Genomic DNA, 19,715 nt, shown 5'->3' on the forward strand with positions numbered 1-19,715 from the left:
TTGAAAAACTCAAAACCATTGTCAGTGTTCTTTGACGCCGTCAAAGTGTTTATTTTATCATTATTTTGTCAAAAGTGTCGATCTTCTGGGCGTATTTTGATTGAAAAAATTAGTAATTTTTAAATTTAAAGAACGTTCCTAAACCTCGCCAAGTTATAAAATGTTGGTTCTAGTTTTGGGTGACCTACACATACCCTATCGCTGCAGTAGTTTGCCAGCAAAGTTTAAAAAGTAAGTACCCATTCATCGTATTTACTATCATTCTCCCTGCTGACCGTGACTAATTTTCCCTTGCAGACTCCTGGTTCCGGGTCGTATCCATCACATTTTGGTTACCGGCAATCTGTGCACCAAAGAATCCCATGATTATCTCAAAACATTGGCCAACGATGTTCACATAGTACGTGGCGATTTTGATGATAATCTCTCGTACCCAGAACAAAAGGTGGTTACCGTGGGACAATTTCGTATTGGTTTGTGTCATGGACATCAGGTTGTGCCTCGAGGAGATCCGGAAGCCTTGGCTTTGGTGCAACGTCAACTGGATGTTGATATACTTATCACCGGCCATACATACAAATTCGAAGCCTATGAACATGGCAATAAATTCTACATTAATCCCGGTTCGGCAACGGGAGCCTTTAATCCCCTGGACACCAATGTAATACCCTCGTTTGTGTTAATGGACATACAAAGTTCAACTGTGGTGACATATGTCTATCAGCTGATTGGTGATGAAGTTAAAGTTGAACGTATCGAATATAAGAAAATGTGAAATGCATCTGTCGATGCCGCAGCGTCTGGGGGAGATGGGAAAGGTGATTCAAAGATGAGAAGGGAGTTGAAGGTATAACAAACTCATAATTTATATGTTATGTTTTAACTGCTCGCTCTGTATGACGTTGTATAATGATGCAGCATTTGGATATATACGGCCTATGTATATCTGTATGATGTGAAAATATATATACGTTTATATATGTATTTAATAATATTATATAGTATTTTTTTAAATAATAATAATAATGTTTCGTCTATAGTTGCAAACTATATAAAATAAAATCGGTCGTTTATTTTTGGATTTTTCGGAAAATTGTACCGCAGGTTGGTCTTGTTGCATACATTACAACGAAATGTAATATATCCGGAAGAACTACATATCCAGGGGCACGGTATCCGAGTCTCCAACCTGGGATTATCGATAAATACGAAAATATGCTACGTGAAATATCCTACATACTGTAGGGGGATATTTCCACCATAATCATGAATTTGTAATGGCTTTCTTTCAATTTCCGCAAATATTTGGCTCAAGTAGAGTGTAGGGCCTCTACAGGATCAATCGGAAATTTGTATCGCATGTATCTCTGAGTGTTGAGAAAGGCCGTCTAACCACTGGAAGTTTAATTTTATAAAAGAAGTTTAGTCCCGTAGCCGGTGTTGTCATCTGTTCATAGATTAATATTTTTAATCTTCGGTTCAAGGCCTGCTACTTCGTTTTGATACCCTCCACCATAAAATGGAAGGCGTATTGAATTCGTCACTCCGTTTGCAACAGGTCGAAAACATTTTTGATCTGCGTAAAATTCTAAGTCTATTTAGCGATGTCCGTCTGTCTTTTGAAATCACGATCGAGTCCACATTATTTAATTTATTTAATCTAGGGCTTTGAAATTTGACACAAAAATTTTTATTTATGTAGGATGATTGGTATTGAAAATGGGAAAATGGGATAGGTATAGCCCCATATAACGCTACCTCCAGATTTTCGGTATTTTGAAGTTTTGTGACACAATTTCCAACCAAATAAGATGAAACTTGGCAATTGGGTTTCTCGGCAGGTCTCTTCTCTCCTTGCAAAATAATATTTGATTCAGATCTACAAATTGGCATGGCCCCCATACAACGGTACCTCCACATATTCTATATTTTAAAGGTATCTGAAACAATTTCCAATCAAATTAGCTGAAACTTGATAATTGGGGTTCTGGGTAGGTCACTGTCATCCTTGCAAATAACGTTCCATTCAGGTCAACTCATTTGTGTAGAGCACAAATATTCATAGATTTTAGAGGACATTCTTCCAATACTAATAATATTTTAAAGATATGTTTTCAAAGCTGCTCAAATTTCTAGGATATCTACAAAATATGAATGGTTTCAAGGGAATTATTTCAATCCTGCCCACATTTCCAGTATGTGTTGTTCACAATCCTCATGGATTTTCAAGAATATTTTCCCACTAATTGGTATAACCCCCATATTCCAGGCTATCTACCCAATACTAATGGTTTCAAGGATATTTTTCAGAATGTTCACAATCCTCATTGATTTTCAGGGATATTTTCATGGGTTCAAAGGATATTTTAGCAAAACAGGTACATTTTAAAATGTTTTTTTCGCACTGCTCAGAGACACTCGGGGACGTTGTTGATGTGGAAAATAAATACCCATACACACCTGGGAATTTTTAAGGATTTTCAGCCTCGCCAGCAGATTTGAAAATACTGCCTCAATTCTTTTGGACTTTTGAAGATATTTTCCAAATGCTCCTTTATTTTCAAGGGTATTTTTGCAACACAAGCAGGTTTACTTTAGCAATACTCATTGATTGCAGTGGAATTTCAAGGATATTTTCTCCAATGTTTTCGAACTTTCGGGGATATTTTGTAACGCTGGAGAATTTTTGAATATATTTATTCAAATACTGATTCTCGAGGATATTTTAAATTCTCGCGAATTATTTATATTCCGTAAATATTCAAGTTATTAATGACATTATAGTAACAATTTTGGATTCTTAAACATATTTTCAAGAACATATAGCACCGTTGCAATACTTTTAAAAATATCGTTGAGTATCTGTTGCATCAATACTCGGGAGATTTCAAGGATAATTTTCAAAGTGATATTCCCGGATTTTAAATAAATCTCTATTTTTGCACATTTAGCGTCTTATCTTCCAAACACATCACTGCCTTATTTTTCTTTCAATTTTTTATTTGCCAAAAAATGAAAAGAAATGTAAATTAAAAAAAAATACACAAATAAGATGTTTAAATATTAATGTAAAAAAAAAATAAAATTTAATAATACAAAATAATAAAAGACTAAATAAATAATAAACAAACAAAAAATATGTAAAAGAAATTGTTCAAATACTTAATTGCATTTATTTGATGGACCACAGATGGACAAAGAAGAGCAGTTGATAAGAAAGGACACAAAATACAAAGGATGGTTTTTATGTGTGTTTTTTTAGAACGTTTTTCATTTTTAATTTATTTCTTTTATTATTAATTTTAGAATAAATATTTTAAAAGTTTTTCATGTTGCTATCAAAAGTGATTTGTTTTTAGTATTTGTTGTTTTTGTTTTTTTCTTATGCAATAATGATTATATGGTTTAGCAAATGTTTTCTTTAATGTTTTGATTTACTGTTGGCAACTCTTCTGATTTACTTTTATTCCGACAAAGAAGACGTTAGTATAAGCACATCTTCCGTCTGCTGTAAATGAATATGATGGTTGGTTGTTTTTTTCTCTTGGTGACATGGTGGTGGTGCACATGTGCAATAGATGCATAACTGGCAAACGACAAGCTGTCGCTTGGTTTAACCAAGGCTATCAACGCAAACAGTCTTCAAGGCTTTGCCACTGATGGTGGTCTTAAACTGTTCGGGCAAAGGCAATTCCGTCTAAAAAAGAAAACAAATTTAATAAAATCTTCTTTTTCATGGTATTTGTTGGGGGGTGCTACTTACATAATCTCCATTATCATCGGCAGGCAACATAACATTCATTTCGGAAGATTTGGAGCTTACAATTTCAACGCCCAACGAATCCTTGGACAAATACATTTGACAGCCATCGGTCTTGTCAATGGAAATTGTAGGCACATTACCCAACACCTGCATCTGCACCGATTGGCAGTTGACAAACTCCACAGAGGCCACAACCGAGTCAAAGAGAAGGGAACATTTCTTGCAGGAATCAAAGACAACATTGTTCACCTTGCCCTTCACAGTCAATGTGGATCCTTCACATCTGAACACATAGACGACATTGTTCATTTCGGCATTTTCCACCAGCAAATTGGGATTGTTCTTCTGGTATTCAATCAGCCATTTCTTGCCGTCACGGGTGAATACTGGAGGCTTAGCAACTTCAACGGCGGGACCCTTTGAAACCGCCGAACCCAATTGGGTGGTGGGTGCCTTGAAAGGAGCTGGGCCAGTGCGTAGGGTTGGGTTTTTGTGTGTCTGCATGTCGGCAGTGACCTTTTTCAGATCTGTGGAGGAAATGAAAAAAATGTTTTTTTTTATGACAAAGAAAATAGGTTTAAATTCCATGACTTACTTTTGGTGATATTCTCGCCCTGATTGATTTCGGCAAACAAAGCACTGCGCTCATCGGCACCACCCTCCAAGGACATGTTCGACATATCGAAGGTTGGTGGCGGTGGTGGTGGAGGACAACCGCCCATGGGTGGTGGTGGTGGCACAGCACCCGAGGCAGGAGCTGCACCCTTGCCCGACCATACTAAACCAGTAGTATGATTTTGTTTAATGTATTGTTGCAATTCTGTAAGGGTTTGAACCCAGGCACGAGCCCATTCCACGTGAGTGGCATCCTTTTCCTTCCATTCCTTCAATACACGATTGGTATAGAATTGACCGGCATCGTTCATTTCCTTGACATGGGGACCAGGTGTGGGAGACTGAAAATAGAATTGAGAATGAAAGGGAGATTAGTTTGAAAGTTGTTAAGGCATGGAATTTTTATAGCCTCCACCTTAAAAAGGAGGTTATATTAACTTTGTCATTCCGTTTGTAACATCTCTAAATATTCTCCGAAGACCCCATAAAGAATATATATTCATGATCAGCAGAAAATTCTAAGTCGATTTAAAGATGTCCGTCTGTCTGTCCGTCCGTCTGTTGAAATCACGATACAGCCCACATTATTTTACGTAAAGCTTCAAAATTTGGCAGAATAATTTGTATTGTGTCTAGAAAAGTTGGTATTGAAAATGAATAATAAATCGGCCCACGTTTTGATATAGCCGCCATATAACTGTACCTCCCGATATTCGGTTTTTTGATGATAATCGGCACATTTGTCTACGAATTTGTCTAAAAATTGGTATTTGTAGGTCATTATGGATTCTGGGCTCCGCTGGCGAAACTTTGTAAATATAGGTCCACGTTTTGGTATGGCTGCCATATAACGGTACCTCCCGATATTCGGTATTTTGATTATTTTTGCCACGTTTTTTCACGGATGTGTCTAAAAATTGGTATTTGTAGGTCATGATGGATTCTAGCTCCGGTGGCGAAACATTGTATATATAGGTCCACGTTTTGGTATAGCCCCCATATAACGGTGCCTCCCGATATACGGTATTTTGAAGATATTTGACACATTTTTCCACGGATCTGTCTAAAAATTGGTATTTGTAGGTCATAATGGATTCTAGCTCCGGTGGCGAAACATTGTGTGTATAGATCTACGTTTTTGTATAGCCCCCATATAACGATACCTCCCAATTATCGGTATTTTGATTATTTTTGCCAAATTTTTCCACGGATCTATCTAAAAATTGGTATATGTAAGTCATAATGGATTCTAGCTCCGGTGGAGAAACATTGTATATATAGGTCCACGTTTTGATATAGCCGCCATATAACCGTACCTCTCGATATTCAGTATTTTTATGATTTTTGTCCCATTTTTCCAGGGATTTGTCTAAAAATTGGTAGGTCATAATGGATTCTAGCTCCGGAGGCGAAACATTTTAAATATAGCTCCACGTTTTTGTATAGCCCCCAATATAACGGAAACTCCCTGATTCGGTATTTTGATAATCCTAGTCACATTTATCCACGAAATTGTGTCAAATTTGCTATTTAAGAGGTATTGGTAGATGGTAATCCTTGAAGTATAAAATTGTCTATTGAGATAGCCGTTTTGGTATGTCCTCCAAATAACGTCCTCATCCACTTTATGGTTATTTGAAAAGTTTAACAGGATTATCCAAACGGTATTTGTAGTTTAAAGTGGAACTCGATTGAATTCATATACTTTTATAAAAAATATTGTTTTCTATTACCAAATGGTGGAGGGTATTAAAAGTTCCGTCCCGCCGAACTTAATGCTTTTTTACGTATTAAATTTTACTTACCACACAAACCCAACCCAAGGCGGGTATACTTTCGCTAATGGCCGACAAGTGATTGAAGAAAGGTGAAGCACGATTTTTTTCACGGAAATCTTGAATGGCTGTAATCTGATCAGATGTTGGTTTCAGCAATTCCATTTGTTTGTTTTGGTCCGGCTTGGAGCATTGAGTGGCCAAGGTGACATATTGCAATTGGGCGCTGTAAAAGAGAATACACAATTATGTTAATGAAAACATAAAAATAAAAAAAATCGAATTCTTACTCAAAAGCCTTTTTGACAAAATCAGCATGTTTGGCAACATCTCCACCAATTTTGGCCGACAAAGCCAAATATTGGCTCAATGGTCCATTGATGATGTCCTGATAGCCCAATACGCTCATACTGAGTTCTAACGGCGGCGGTGGTGGCGGAAGTGATGAGAAATCGTCTAATACAGTTGGAATATTTTCAAGACTACCGTCTTTGAATTGTTGCTGCTGCTGCTGCTCCGCTTGACTATCACTGTTACTGCTAAGGCTGTGGCGTTCGTTAATGCGACTTAACGATTCCTCTATACGTCCAATACGTTGATTTAACTTTTCCGTTTGTAAGTCGACACTCGACAAATTGGTTACTTCAAGAATATCGTTGCCAGTAGACGTCTCAGTTACAGCCGTTAGACTTGCACGTTTCTGTACAGTGTCAAAGGTACGATTGGCTATATCCAATTCACGAGCACTTATAGAACGTTCCAAACGCTCAACAAGTTTCTCCAGACGATTGACCAATGTCTCGAGATTTTCAGCAATTGAGGGTTTTAACGATGGATCACAATCTAGAAATGTTAGAAATTGTTTGCTATTAGTTTTAAAGGTCAAATAAGTTTTGTGAAAGGGTAAACAAGAAGAATTGTGCAGTTTAAAAAGATCGAAGGGGAATATTAAAAAAAAGAACACATCAAATTGTGTATAAGAACTTGAATGGAACAATACATGCTTATAAAACTAACATTATCATTTTTATCGGAAACATGAGAGAATTATATGATTATAGACAAAAAATAAAAATCTGAATATATTTATTGAAAATAGAATATTTTATAAACATTTTTTGTTTTGTGTTATAACTCCATTCTATGCTGAGAATTATTTGGACAAAATTATAGCACATTAAAGATATAAAAGCCACTACCTGCTTTTAAATAAAAACAAGTAAAATAGTATCAGTCGGTTTTGCCGACAGGTGTATGCCCCCAGCCTTGAGCTATGATTATTCAAACTGTTGACCCATTATGGGGGATGTTCCGAAGCAGTTGGACAATATTGACCAATTCGTATCTGACCTAAGACTGATATAAATACTACAAAGTGCGAGATTTGGACTATATCGACTACTTCCTATACTTTATAAGAGATTTGTGCAAATTATTGAAAAATATGGAAATATGCACGAGGTAACAGATATAGAGGGCCGAAGTATTCCATTTTCATACTTAATCTAATACAGATAAAAGTATTGGTATAGGCAATTTAAATTATTTATATCAAATTTAATGCGAAATCATAAGAGGAATATTTAGATATAGCAAATTTGTAAAGAATCGCCGAATTGTTTCGCAGGTTATGACATTTAAGTATTGGAAATTGTGAGCCTTTTGTGGGTGAGGTGCCAGAAAGGGGTTCGCAGATATATATCATCTTCACGACAGATCTTGCGTTAGCAAAAATATTTGGATGTGTGTAATTTGAAGAGAGTTGGATGCTTATCTCGCTTTCTTTGTGCGCATTTTTTACCTCTATGTTGGAGAGGTACCAGAGGAAATGGTCCAATCTGTACCATCTTTATGGCGGATCTTGTGTTGATGGAAATATTTAGATGTACCAAGTCTGAATGGAATCGAATGTTAATTTCGTGTTTTATGAGCTTCATGAATATTCCAGATTTTGACACTTTGTGGGGAAGGTACCAGAAGGAGTGGACCGACACATTCCATCTTCACACCACACCTTGGGTTACTGAAAATATTGTGATGTGTGTAATTTAAAGAGAACTGGAAGCTTACTTCGGATTTTATGATCGATTTGGATGTTCAAATTGTTACCCCTTTGTGGGGGAGGTACCAGAAGGAATGGTCCGATCTCTACCATCTTTATAAAAGATCTTGTTTTGATGGAAATATTAGGATGTGTTAATGGGTCAAAGTCTGAATGGAATCGGGCGTTAACTTCGTGTATTATGAGCTTCATGAATATTCAAAATTTTCAACCTTTGTGGGGGAGGTAACAGAAGGAGTGGACCGATATTGCCCATCTCCGAACTCGATCTAAGTTTGATAATAATATTACTATGTGCCAAGTTTGGACCAAATCGGATACTCCCTTCGAGAGTTATCGTGCACACCAGCCAGACGGACGGACATTGCTATATCGACTCCAAACGTCCTGAAACGGATTTTGGGCAAAAGAGACCTAGGGTCTAAAACCGTTATTTCGATGAGGCACATTTTGACCGTATCTAATGATATATAGCCTCTCTAGCCATATGCCTGAGGGTATAACAATAAATTGCATGACTTGATTGGTGGTTCTAATGTTGTTGAAATGTGAAGAACAGAATGCCTCTTTCATGACTCGATGTGGACTGCTCAATAAAAGCCGAGAAAGTTCTACTTCATTCTGAACTTATACAATTTAATTTTGCTGAGCAATAAAACAGACTCCAGAGTTGAGGAAAGTTATTTGTCAAAATGAATCACCGTCACCAAATATAACTTTTTGTGAAACACCATGCAATATATGACCAAGTTCCTTTGAACAAACAAATCTCCAAGATCATAAGGTATACCATCAAGGAATTTTTTAATCACTCCCTCATTGTTAAAATTCTTGAATCGTTCGAAATCCATTGGCCAACCATCTTATTTCTAACTTTGCATTATCAGTTCGTATTAAATCCGCAACGCATTTAATATGAAAACAAATACCCAAAATTTTTCTGGTTCTTTCAATTAACACCATGGAAAAAAAATTATTTTTTTTACTTCGAAATGATAATCCACCTTTAAGGCCAACTTTCACAATTTCTACTTAAGGCGGAGATGGATGTATGTTTTTCTTCACACATAGAAAATTGTTTATTTTTTTACCTGGATTATTGCAGTTCTTTATGTCGTGAATAATTAAAGTTCTGCCATAGCAAGAACTTAGTGTTTGACCCATTAACACAGGCTAGATAAAAGTGAAGTGAGAATACACCGCTTCGTTTTCCTTTTTGAAGTATTTGAATTGAGGAAATTCTGTGTGACACTTTATTTCACTTCTTTCCACACCTTTACAATTAATTGAAACAAAATTAATTCATATTTCCTTTCTTTCTGGATTGAAAGGTTGTACTACTCTCTTTTTTTTAAGCCGCAATGACGATGACGACCGCCGACAACGATACTGATGAAAACAAAAACCAAATCTTGTTCATTTCAGAGAAAAAAAAAAAACACTTTTCAAAACGCCACTACTACCTACAACACTTGTACAACCATGTCACTGGGTGGCTGACTGACTGACTGGCGGCTGGCTGATTCATTACAAATAAGTGTGTGTTGTCTGTCTCTTTATAAAAACGAATTATACTAATACATTCAATTGATGACAATGTTTCTTTTGAACAAACAAAATAATACATAGATATTTTGTTGGTATAAAATATATAATTTTGTTTTATATAGAAATGTGTGTGTTATTGCTTCTTCATTTGTATTTGCTGGTGTTATTACAAACATTACCGGCAACAGCGGCTGCTGCTGTTGTTCTACTGTGACTTTTCTCAGTAGTAATTATAATATTGGACAACAACAGCAACAAAAAGTACACAAGTAAAGCCTCTCAATTTATTTTGGTAATACGTGGGTTGGTCAATAAGCTTATATGTTGGCCAAAATGCCCAGAAACATGTAGGCCTATTACCTATTGGATTGAAAGCAGGAAATTGTAGTCTAGGTTCGCTCCAGCTTAATATACAATGAACATTACACGAATTTGTATTGCTATAAAAGTACTTTCGCGGGTTTAAAACATAGACCAAAATCTCTGATGGCAAATTGAGGCTATATATCTGTTCTGAGGATTTTGTTTTTTGGATTTTTTAGAATTATGAATTTTGTAGGTATATTTTTTTATGGTTAGGCTTTAAAGGTTATTAAGGGTTATAAACTTCGATTCTTAAGCAAATTTATTTAAGGCCCAACGGGGATAAGAATGTAGATTTTTTAGCCAATATTTTCAAAGATCCATCAAGGCTATAAACGTGGAAGCTTATGCAAATATCTTCGAAGGTCCTCATGGTTGTAAAAATGGAATCTTGAGCAAATACTTTAACAGCGATATAAAATGGAGTTCTTTGCAGATATTTTTAAGTAACAATTTGGATATAAACGGCTATTAATATGGCAAAACAAGTTTAAATAGTTCAGAATAGTAGTATCTGTTTCTATTGTCCTCATGAAAAAAACATTATGTTCCTCAAATATCAACAGCATTTGTACTTTTTTAGACTTATAATTATTCGTATTAATAATTTTGTATGTGCCATATGGCTAGGGAGGGTATATATCATTTGATGCGGCCAAAGGCGGGACCAGGCGTCGAAATAACGGTTTTAGACCTAGCTTTTATTGGACCAAATCCGTTGCAGGGCATTTGCAGTCGATCTAGCGATGCCCGTCCGTCTGTCTGTCTGGCTTGCTGGTGCACACGATAACTCCCGAAGGGAGTATTCGATTTGATCCAAAATAGCGGTCCACTCCTTCTGCTACCTCCCTCACAAAATGTCAACATTTTCAAAGAAAATCTTTTACTACACAGAAAGAGAAGGATCATCCGATTTTGCTCCAACTTTGCAAATCCTAATATTCGCATCATTTCTAAGTCAGGTACGAAAATGACAATATCGGTCCACTCCATCCAGTACCTACTCCACAATGGGTCAAAATTTTTAATAATTTTAACTCTCATAAAATGTGATGTAAGTGTCCAATTGTCTTCAAATTACACACATCACAATATTTTTATTAATCCAAGGTCTGGTGGTGTTTTTGTTGCTTTAAATATTTTAAAATAGGTGAAATACATCCTCTCAAAAAAGACTCAATTCATGTCCCTACGTCCCAGCGTTTTACTAGTTTTTTTTTTACAAAGTGGGTAAACTTATAGCTAGCTATGTTGAGACCTTGAGCCAAATTCTGTTTTTTTTTTTTGTGTAACCATTCCAAAATTAACTGGTATTTCTTTTTTAATTCAAAAATAGTCATTGAATTGATGGTCCTAAAAGGTCCTAAATTAAATTCAGTAAAAAAATTGATGTTTCCAAAATGTTCATTTCATTCATTAAATGCACATACACAAGTTTAGATCGAAATTGGATTGATATCAGATGTTTTTTTTTTTTTTTTTTTTTGTTCAACTTTAAATTATTCGCTGTATATATTCTCCACTCTATCTCATTTTCGATCGCCGGCATGAACACAAATGAATATTAGGTCTCTTGAGTGTCAACTTCACTTCCTGCTACCCAGTTTTCCATTATGGGTACAAAATGTGTCTTTTTAAAATAAAGATTTTTATTTGGATCAGTTATTAGGTTTACAAATACCAAGGCCATAGCGATTGTCCCATATAAATTGACGAGTAACTTGGGTGGCCACACCTTCATATGTGGTTTCCCTCCATATTCTACGGAAGGGGGTCTATTATCTTCTCATACAATATACCTAACTTTATTTTACACTTCGGAGCCCAAAACTTATTACACCACCTCCTTAAATACATTCAAACATACATATATACATAGATCAATCATCAGCGGGTTGTAAGTGATTTCGTGAATTCATACACAAAAATAGTAACAAATAAAATTGAACATTTCAAATAGCTTAGCAGTAACATTTGTGTGTGTATTTGGGGATTTGGGAAATTAAAAATTCAATAGATTGCATTGAATTAACCATTATTCTCTCAGTTGTTAACATTCACATGACATACTTACTTGTTTGGTTGTAAATGATGTTACAACAACAACAAAAATAACTCAAAAATATATACTTTATAAACAAACACTTATAAGAAAAATACTATTTTCTATACAGTTTTCAATTTTAAATCACAGCACTGCGGTGTATTGACACGGTGGGTGGTAGGTATAAAACTAATTAAAAATGACCGGCTGTTTCTTTGGCTTCCGTTGAGTTCAAAGGAAAAACGTTTATGAAACTTAAACCAACTACTTAGAAGACAGAATGTCACAACGAAACGATAAGATAAACGATATTTATGTGATTAACAGCAAAGGAAAAGAAAAAAGAAGACGGCGAAGAAAAAACATGCAAAATAATTGAATTGCAAAAACACAATGAGTCACAACAAATAAAATAAGGTGTGTGAGTCAAAGTTGGTGAAGAGATTGGCGCAATTCGCTCTCTCTTGCTTTGGTATTTGAGAAGAGCAAAGGGAATGAAATAAAAACCTAAATATTTGATTTTTATTGCAAAGTCAGAAAATGCCGGTTAAATATTTCATAGAAGGACAAAAAGCAAACCATTGAATTAAAAATAACATCTTCGTGATCTTATTTTGCTTCAACAATTTGGAATTCTATTTTTAAAAGTGTTTTGTTATTGTCTCTCTTCGTTGTGTTTTTGTGTTGGCATACAAAAATTGTAATAAACAAATGTGAAATGTGTGAATAAGAGTGGGTGGGGGTGGTAGTAGAGATAGTGGTTCATATTAGTGTTGCCAATTGTGGCGTTTTTATTCAATTTTAACGATTTTTATGATTAAAGGTTCTAAAAGCTTTTAAAGAGTAGAATTTGTTGGTAGATTTGGAAAGCAATTCACATACTTCTTTAGAGAATATTTACATAGGACGACCCGAGAATAAAAGTGCTTTTTAGGAAACATTTGATGACAAGTATAGGAACTATGAACTCGAATTTAAGGAAAACAAAGTTATGAACGTGATTATTTTGGCAACATTTGTTTGGAATGTAATGCAATGAAAATTAGAAATACACATAACGACCAGAACTATAAATGTGGATAAGTAGAAAAAAAATATTTTAGGACTGATAAGGACTATTGACCCGATTTTTTACAAATTTTTATAGCACTGAAATTGAAATTTGGGATATACTTTTAAATTGAGTATATTTCAATTTTTTTAAAGACATGAACTTGTATCACTGCATTTCGTAAAGGACGAACAGATCTATAAACGTGGATGCTACAAACGGGAATTCATAGGAAATATTTCTCAAGGACCTAGAGGGAACAATAAATTGTAATATTTTTGAGAATGTTTTTAACGGACGTGGACTTTTCAAGGAAATATTAATGAAGAACCTTCATATAGCACTTTTTACGAAAGTATTATTGAAGCAGCTTAATATCTGCATACAAAGAAACTATCTTCGGATGCAGTAAGCAATGCATGCAGCAGTGCGAATTCAACATTTTAAGGCAGATATTCAAATCGTTGATGACAAAGTACCCGGCTTCCGATACCAGTAAAGGCAAGAATTTAACGAAACTATTTAGAGTACAGTATAACCAGGTAATAGCCAAGACTTTACAGGGTTCGTATGCCACTTTGCGCATCTAAACCAAGTTCAACGAGCTGAAAAATCAACTTCAATGTTGGGCGAATTTGCCTCTCAGCCAGGCCCTGCAATTAATATGACGACGTCTACAAAAATAAAACAATTCTGTGTGATGAAACCGACAAAAAAACAGACACTTCAACCTTCCGGGCTTGAAGTGGACCAATGTTTGACTTAGATCGAATCGTCTGACAGAACTTCGTTAACCTCAATGAGTGGTACCAAATTATCTGCGAGTTACAAAGGAGAGTCAAATAAAATTTAACATATCCGCTTTTAAATACGGAGGGACTTGAACCAAAAATCTTAGGCCAAAAAACAAACCACAAAGTTAGGTGTTTATTTGATTTTCGGATCTAACACGAATGTACGACGCAGTCCGAAGATGAATAGTGAAAAGCACCTGTTTCATTTTGTTAGAGGAAGACTACATCATTTAACGTTTTACACTGGAGGGGATATTGGACAGCACTTTCTAAGTTTTAACCTCACCCCCCTTATCCCACTCTCAACTGGCATGATGGCATAAAATAAAAGTAAAAATGTTTCAAATCTAAAACGAGCAAAAAAAAACTAAGAAGTGGGATTGGAAACAAAACACATATAAATGTATCATCTATATTTACGAACGAACAATGGCATCATGAAGTATTTAAAGAAAATTGGGAAGGATGGTTGGTGCGAGGCGAGGAAATACGTATCTACAAGAAAAATAATGCATTTGGGAAGCTTTGTGGCTGTAACATCTATGTGTGTGAGTGTATTTTGAATATTTCTATTCACCTCCCCCACGGTCAAATTGTGGTGGTGGCGGCGGCGGTGGCTGTTGTATCAGTGATGACGATCCGCTGGCAAAGGCGAATGGTTGAAACCTTGTACTATGACCAACAGCAGCCTGTGCTGCACGCAATAAATCCTCATAGAGGCGTTGTCGTTTTAGTTCTAACTCATCACGTCCCACTGGTGTTACAGGTGGTTCAATGCAACCTCTATAAATATTTAGTAGTTGGGTGAAAGTACAAATGTATATATATTTATCGATGGACATGATTCGTTAAGTAATGGGAAATGGTTTCAAAATAAAGATTGAATGTAAAAAAAAGTATGGCACCGATCCGAATTGTGTGAAAAAATAACATGACTGCAGTTTGTATTGTTGGCTATGCGAATGATTTTAATTGGATGCGTGTAGCATTTTCTATCGGTACAATTATCCAATACCTTTTTAAAAAATATATGAAAAAATTTAATTGGGGAAAAGTTATTTTTCATGATTAGACATCGGAACTTCATAAAAGTATAGAGATTTTTCAATAATTTGTCCTCAAAAAATGTAGAATTTGCAAACCAAGATGGGGAGCTTTTCCCCTCAAAAACCGTTAATTCCAATTGACAATTGTTCCAATTTTGTTTACATTCAATGGCTCCATTACCAATTCAAATTAAATTTGTTTTCTTGTTTGCCAAGAAATTCTAGAACTGCATAGCCATCACACAATACCAGAGTAATTTTAGGATTAAATATCGCAATGTTTGAACCGAAATATAAAAAAACAACAACAACTAAAATAACAATTTATATGGATGAACAACAAACAACATTACATGTCATTAAACCTCTCATCATTAAACCATTCCGGAAAGCCGTGAGCATAGGCCAATGTCTCCGATACAATGTCGCTGTTATCATCGTCGCGCTCAATGTACGGTGCACACATGCTATCACGTTTCGGCGGTGGCAACGAATCGGAAAACACATCATCTTCTTCATCGCCCACAGACGCCGGGGCGGCTGATGTCTGTGACGTTGATGATGGTGGTAACATTGGCATTGGTTCCGGTTCTATAATTTCAGCATGAACACTGATATTGACACGTTTCTTTTTGAGTGAAGTATGTGTGGAGTTGTGACGTGAGAGACATGATTTTGGAGGTGCTGTATTGCTACTGGTATTGTTGCTGTTGCTGTGGCTGTTGCTGTGACTGTTGCTATTGTTGTTGCTGATAACAGTGTTGGCTGTTGTACTGGTTCCAGTGGCATCACTGGAAGTGTTGTTATTGCCCATTACTGCAGTTTCATTCGATGAGCACTCTTCATCGGTGACCAGTGATGATGCAGCCGTCACCGGTTCCGAATCTTTTGCCATTGTCTGACATGGTGGTTCAACACTTTCAACGTCAATGGAAGCATCCATTGATTCATCGCTTTTAATTGCATTATTTACATTTTCACTATCATTTGGTGTTGCTTCTGTGGTTGGTGTTGTTGTTTTATTGGTGTCATTGGTCAACTGTTGCTGATTTTCATCATCATCATCGTCATTGTCATTATCATCGTCGTTTGGATGATTTGTATCTTCATTTTCCAGAACTGTAAAATGAATGCTATTGAAAGCTATCTCTTATATCTAACAATTCAGAAACAAACCAATTAAAAAAGGCATAGAAAATGTAAAAAAAGGATTGAAAAGCATAAAAAATGTTTAGAAGGGAATGAAAGAAAACGGTATGGCAACAATTTCTGGGGTTCTCTTCTGAACCAGATAATCAGAAACTGCCTGCCAGCCTGATTTTAGCATTTACAGAGAACCCTAAATTTCTTGATTTCAAAATCACTTCGCTTCAACTAGATATTAGAATTGAAAATATCGGGAGAAAACATTAGTAAACTATGGTTCTAAAGCTTGCGGTGGATTACTGCATGATTGAAACATTGACGTTCAAAATGAAAGCTAACACTTTACCACTACTCCACATTGAATGGGTTGATGTTATGCTCAGCAGTAGAATCATCAACTCAAGCATTGGGGGAGTGCTCCGTCAGGAAATCAGTGGACAGGGGTACTACTCAAGGGGAGGGTTTTATCACCACTTCTATGTTTTTGGTGATAAATAATGTATTAATAGATCGGTAACATAACGGAACTAAAGCTGACAATGTGGTTCTGTTGACCGCTGGGAAATTCCTGCAAACTATTTCAGACTTAATGCAAGGAGCTCCTATCAAACTATAAAGATGGACATGGGCTTGTCGTCAACTCATCTAAAACAGAGTTTGTTCTTTTTACGAGGAAGTGGAAACGCTAGATGGTGTCACGTTGAGTTTTTCTTCTGAAGCCAAGTATCTCGGTATCATCCTCGACCAGCGTCTGAATTGGAAGAGAAACATCAAGGAACGCGCTAAACGCGTTCTACTCCTGCAAAAATTCCATAGGAAAGAGCTGGGCACATAAACCGTATATCATCACATTGTTAAATGAGTCAATTGTCTGTCCGATTTTGACTTATGGTGGTTTAGTTTAGTGGCACTCTCTGGGGAAGGCTTCTGTCAGTAAAAACATTGACAAAGTCCAAAGAGTAACATCTTTATTAATTAGAGATGTACTTAGGAGCACACCTCGGTCTGCCTTGGACACCCTACTCAACTTGAAACCCTTAAGTCTATTTTTAGAGGAACAAGCAGCGAGATGCGCCCTGAGGCTCAAGGAACTTGGTCAATTTTTCGGACATTCGGTCATTATGAAGTATGTGGAGAACATAGGGGTCGGGTTTTGATCAGTGACTATATATCACCTAGGCTAGACTTCGAAACGCAACGCCGGCCATGGTGATGGTGGGCTGCCATGACAGCCGATGGTCGCTCTCCGCTCGTATTAATCGACCGTGGCATCAGAATAAATGCCGAATATTATCGCGAAGATATTCTGGAGGATGATTTAAGGCCTTGGGGCACGCAAACATTTTGGCCGCAGACCTTGGATATTCCAACAGGACTCAGCACCATCGCACTCAGCACTCGCAATCCATGAATGGTTACAAAATGAGGCTCCTCGCTTCATTTCCAACGCACAATGGCCACCAAAATCTCCAGATTGGAAAGCGAGGTTGGCACTAAAAAATACCAAAGTGTTGATCACCTCAAGTAAGCGCTTCGCCGGGAATGAGCCAAAATACCGCAGAGCACCATTCGGGTAGCGTGTTGGCTGTTTCAAGCACTAAACTTATTCTAGAATTTGATGCTATTTCCGACATTTTTGCTTTCGTTCAATAAAATTAATTTTTTTTTTCACCCTGTATATACCGGCGGCTCTAAGAAGGAAAGTGGAACGGTTGCAGGTGTTTTCTGAGAAAGCCTGAACATTCGGAACTAATTCCAACTCAATAAAGACTGTAGCATATTCCAGGCAGAAATCTCTGCTGTCAGAGATGCTGATGAATATAACAGTTGAACTGAACGGACCGTCGGTCGATAGTCAAGCTACCCAAAAAGCGCTAAATTCACTCAACATCAAATCTATGGTGGTTCAGAAGTGCAGGATTGCTCTGAAAAAAGTGAAATCCCATATTAAGCTTTGCTGGTTTCCTGGTTACAGTAACATCTCTGGCAATGAAGCTGCAGCTGAATTGGCATGAAGTGAGATGAGAGATTGAGAGCTCGGTGAAGCCACCCTTGTGTCACTGCTTACAGATAATACATAACACATTCTGGATGATTTCAACATAACTGGCAAAATGCAAGAGGCTGTATTGCTTCCAAGAAAATTTGGCCGGCGATCTCCGATCATTAACTTCCATGGCGAAATCTAACCTAAAACTTGTGGTAGGCTTAATCGCTGTAGGCTTTATCACTGTAATTTTAGGACTATGACTTCTAAGTGGGGGGGTGGGCGAGACTATTGCAGGCTTTCAATAAGAGGAAGTGAAAAAAACAGTGGAACACCTACTCTGTCACTGTCATTCTCTTTTTAGAGCCAGACAGAGGCTTACGTGTAAGCAAAATATGCATGATCTGTCTTCACTCTCCAATACTGAGCCATCAATAATTCTTTAACTAGCCGGAAGGCTAAAATGTCTAAAAGACAACACGATAAACTCTGCGTGGATACTTCTAATCTCTAACTTAATCTTTATCTCTCTTCATTTTTTTCCTTTCAATCTTATCAGAATGATCACAATGGACCAACCGGTCTTCAGTTGCTTAAGCAACTGCGCATCCTCTAACCTGAGGTACCGTTACATGGAGGCTATATCAATAAGTGGACCTACTTTCAATATTTTTTGCGAGAACTTTAACTGCCCACTAAGAACCTGGGTGGGACCTAATTTCATATTGAAAATTCAAATCTATTTGATTTTTCGGATTCCGAACCGAATTGAGTTTGATTGTATAGAAGCTATGCCAAATAATTTTGTTTCATTCTTAAAAGTAAGAAAGTTACTATTAATTTTTTCAACGTAAATTGAAAGAAATCATAAATAGAAGATAGGAAATGGAGCCAATTTACAATTAAAAAAAGTAATTTCATACATTATTTAAATTTAAATACAAAATACAATACAAAAAAATTACATTGAATATTATGACATAAATAAGAAGAAATTCGAGAATTCATAAAAAAATACAAATGTATACAAAAAAACACAATACCATTGCCAATGATGATTTCCTTTGCAGCTGGGGATGCTGTTGCTGCCGTTTCCACCAATGATTCCTTATTAATATCCGTTATTGGTTCCGATGTCGATGCTGTCGATGGAGGTGGCGATGGCGGTGATAGTATTACACCACTTTCATTTTCTTCCTTATTATTGACATTGTCAGTTTGATTTCCATTCACTTCTTCACTTTTGTTGTCGATGACCGTAGTATTCGGGGAATTCGTTGTACTTGTCGTTGTTGTTGTCGTTGTTATTATTATTGTATTTGTATCATCATTTGTTGTTTTGCCATTTTCAATGGTTATTGTGGGTATTATAAGTTTTTTATCATCCGTCGGATTGGTGTCCTCATTTTGTTTTTGTTGTTGGCTTTCTTGTTGTTGAGTGTTCGTAGTTTTATCTTCGTTTGATTTTTTCGATTTTTTAGGATTTGCCCGGCAACAGGAGAACATTTTGCGATTTGTACA

At 36.4% G+C, this 19,715-nt stretch overlaps 2 protein-coding genes across 4 annotated transcripts; one reads left to right on the forward strand and one right to left on the reverse strand.

The window, feature by feature from the left end:
- Positions 1-40: 40 nt before the first annotated feature.
- Positions 41-1,062, forward strand: LOC101897771 (vacuolar protein sorting-associated protein 29). The gene is made up of 2 exons (XM_005189223.4): positions 41-231; positions 298-1,062. The coding sequence occupies exons 1-2, from the start codon at positions 161-163 to the stop codon at positions 773-775; spliced, it is 549 nt and encodes a 182-aa protein (XP_005189280.1). The 5' UTR covers positions 41-160; the 3' UTR covers positions 776-1,062.
- A 2,469-nt stretch (positions 1,063-3,531) lies between these two features.
- LOC101897595 (adenylyl cyclase-associated protein 1) lies at positions 3,532-19,715 on the reverse strand. 3 transcript variants are annotated; one of them, XM_059121196.1, is made up of 8 exons: positions 19,238-19,715; positions 15,415-16,180; positions 14,593-14,798; positions 6,444-6,996; positions 6,184-6,379; positions 4,359-4,719; positions 3,764-4,290; positions 3,532-3,697 (listed from the first exon to the last, which is right to left on the reverse strand). In XM_059121196.1, the coding sequence occupies exons 1-8, from the start codon at positions 19,698-19,700 to the stop codon at positions 3,614-3,616; spliced, it is 3,156 nt and encodes a 1,051-aa protein (XP_058977179.1). In that variant the 5' UTR covers positions 19,701-19,715; the 3' UTR covers positions 3,532-3,613. The 3 variants fall into 3 exon arrangements, with proteins under 3 accessions (XP_058977179.1, XP_058977180.1, XP_058977181.1); XM_059121197.1 differs by lacking the exons at positions 14,593-14,798; positions 15,415-16,180; positions 19,238-19,715 and adding an exon at positions 9,683-9,758; XM_059121198.1 differs by lacking the exons at positions 14,593-14,798; positions 15,415-16,180; positions 19,238-19,715 and adding an exon at positions 9,307-9,621.

This window comes from Musca domestica, unplaced genomic scaffold, assembly GCF_030504385.1.
Source record: "Musca domestica strain aabys unplaced genomic scaffold, Musca_domestica.polishedcontigs.V.1.1 19, whole genome shotgun sequence".
Lineage (NCBI taxonomy): Eukaryota > Metazoa > Arthropoda > Insecta > Diptera > Muscidae > Musca > Musca domestica.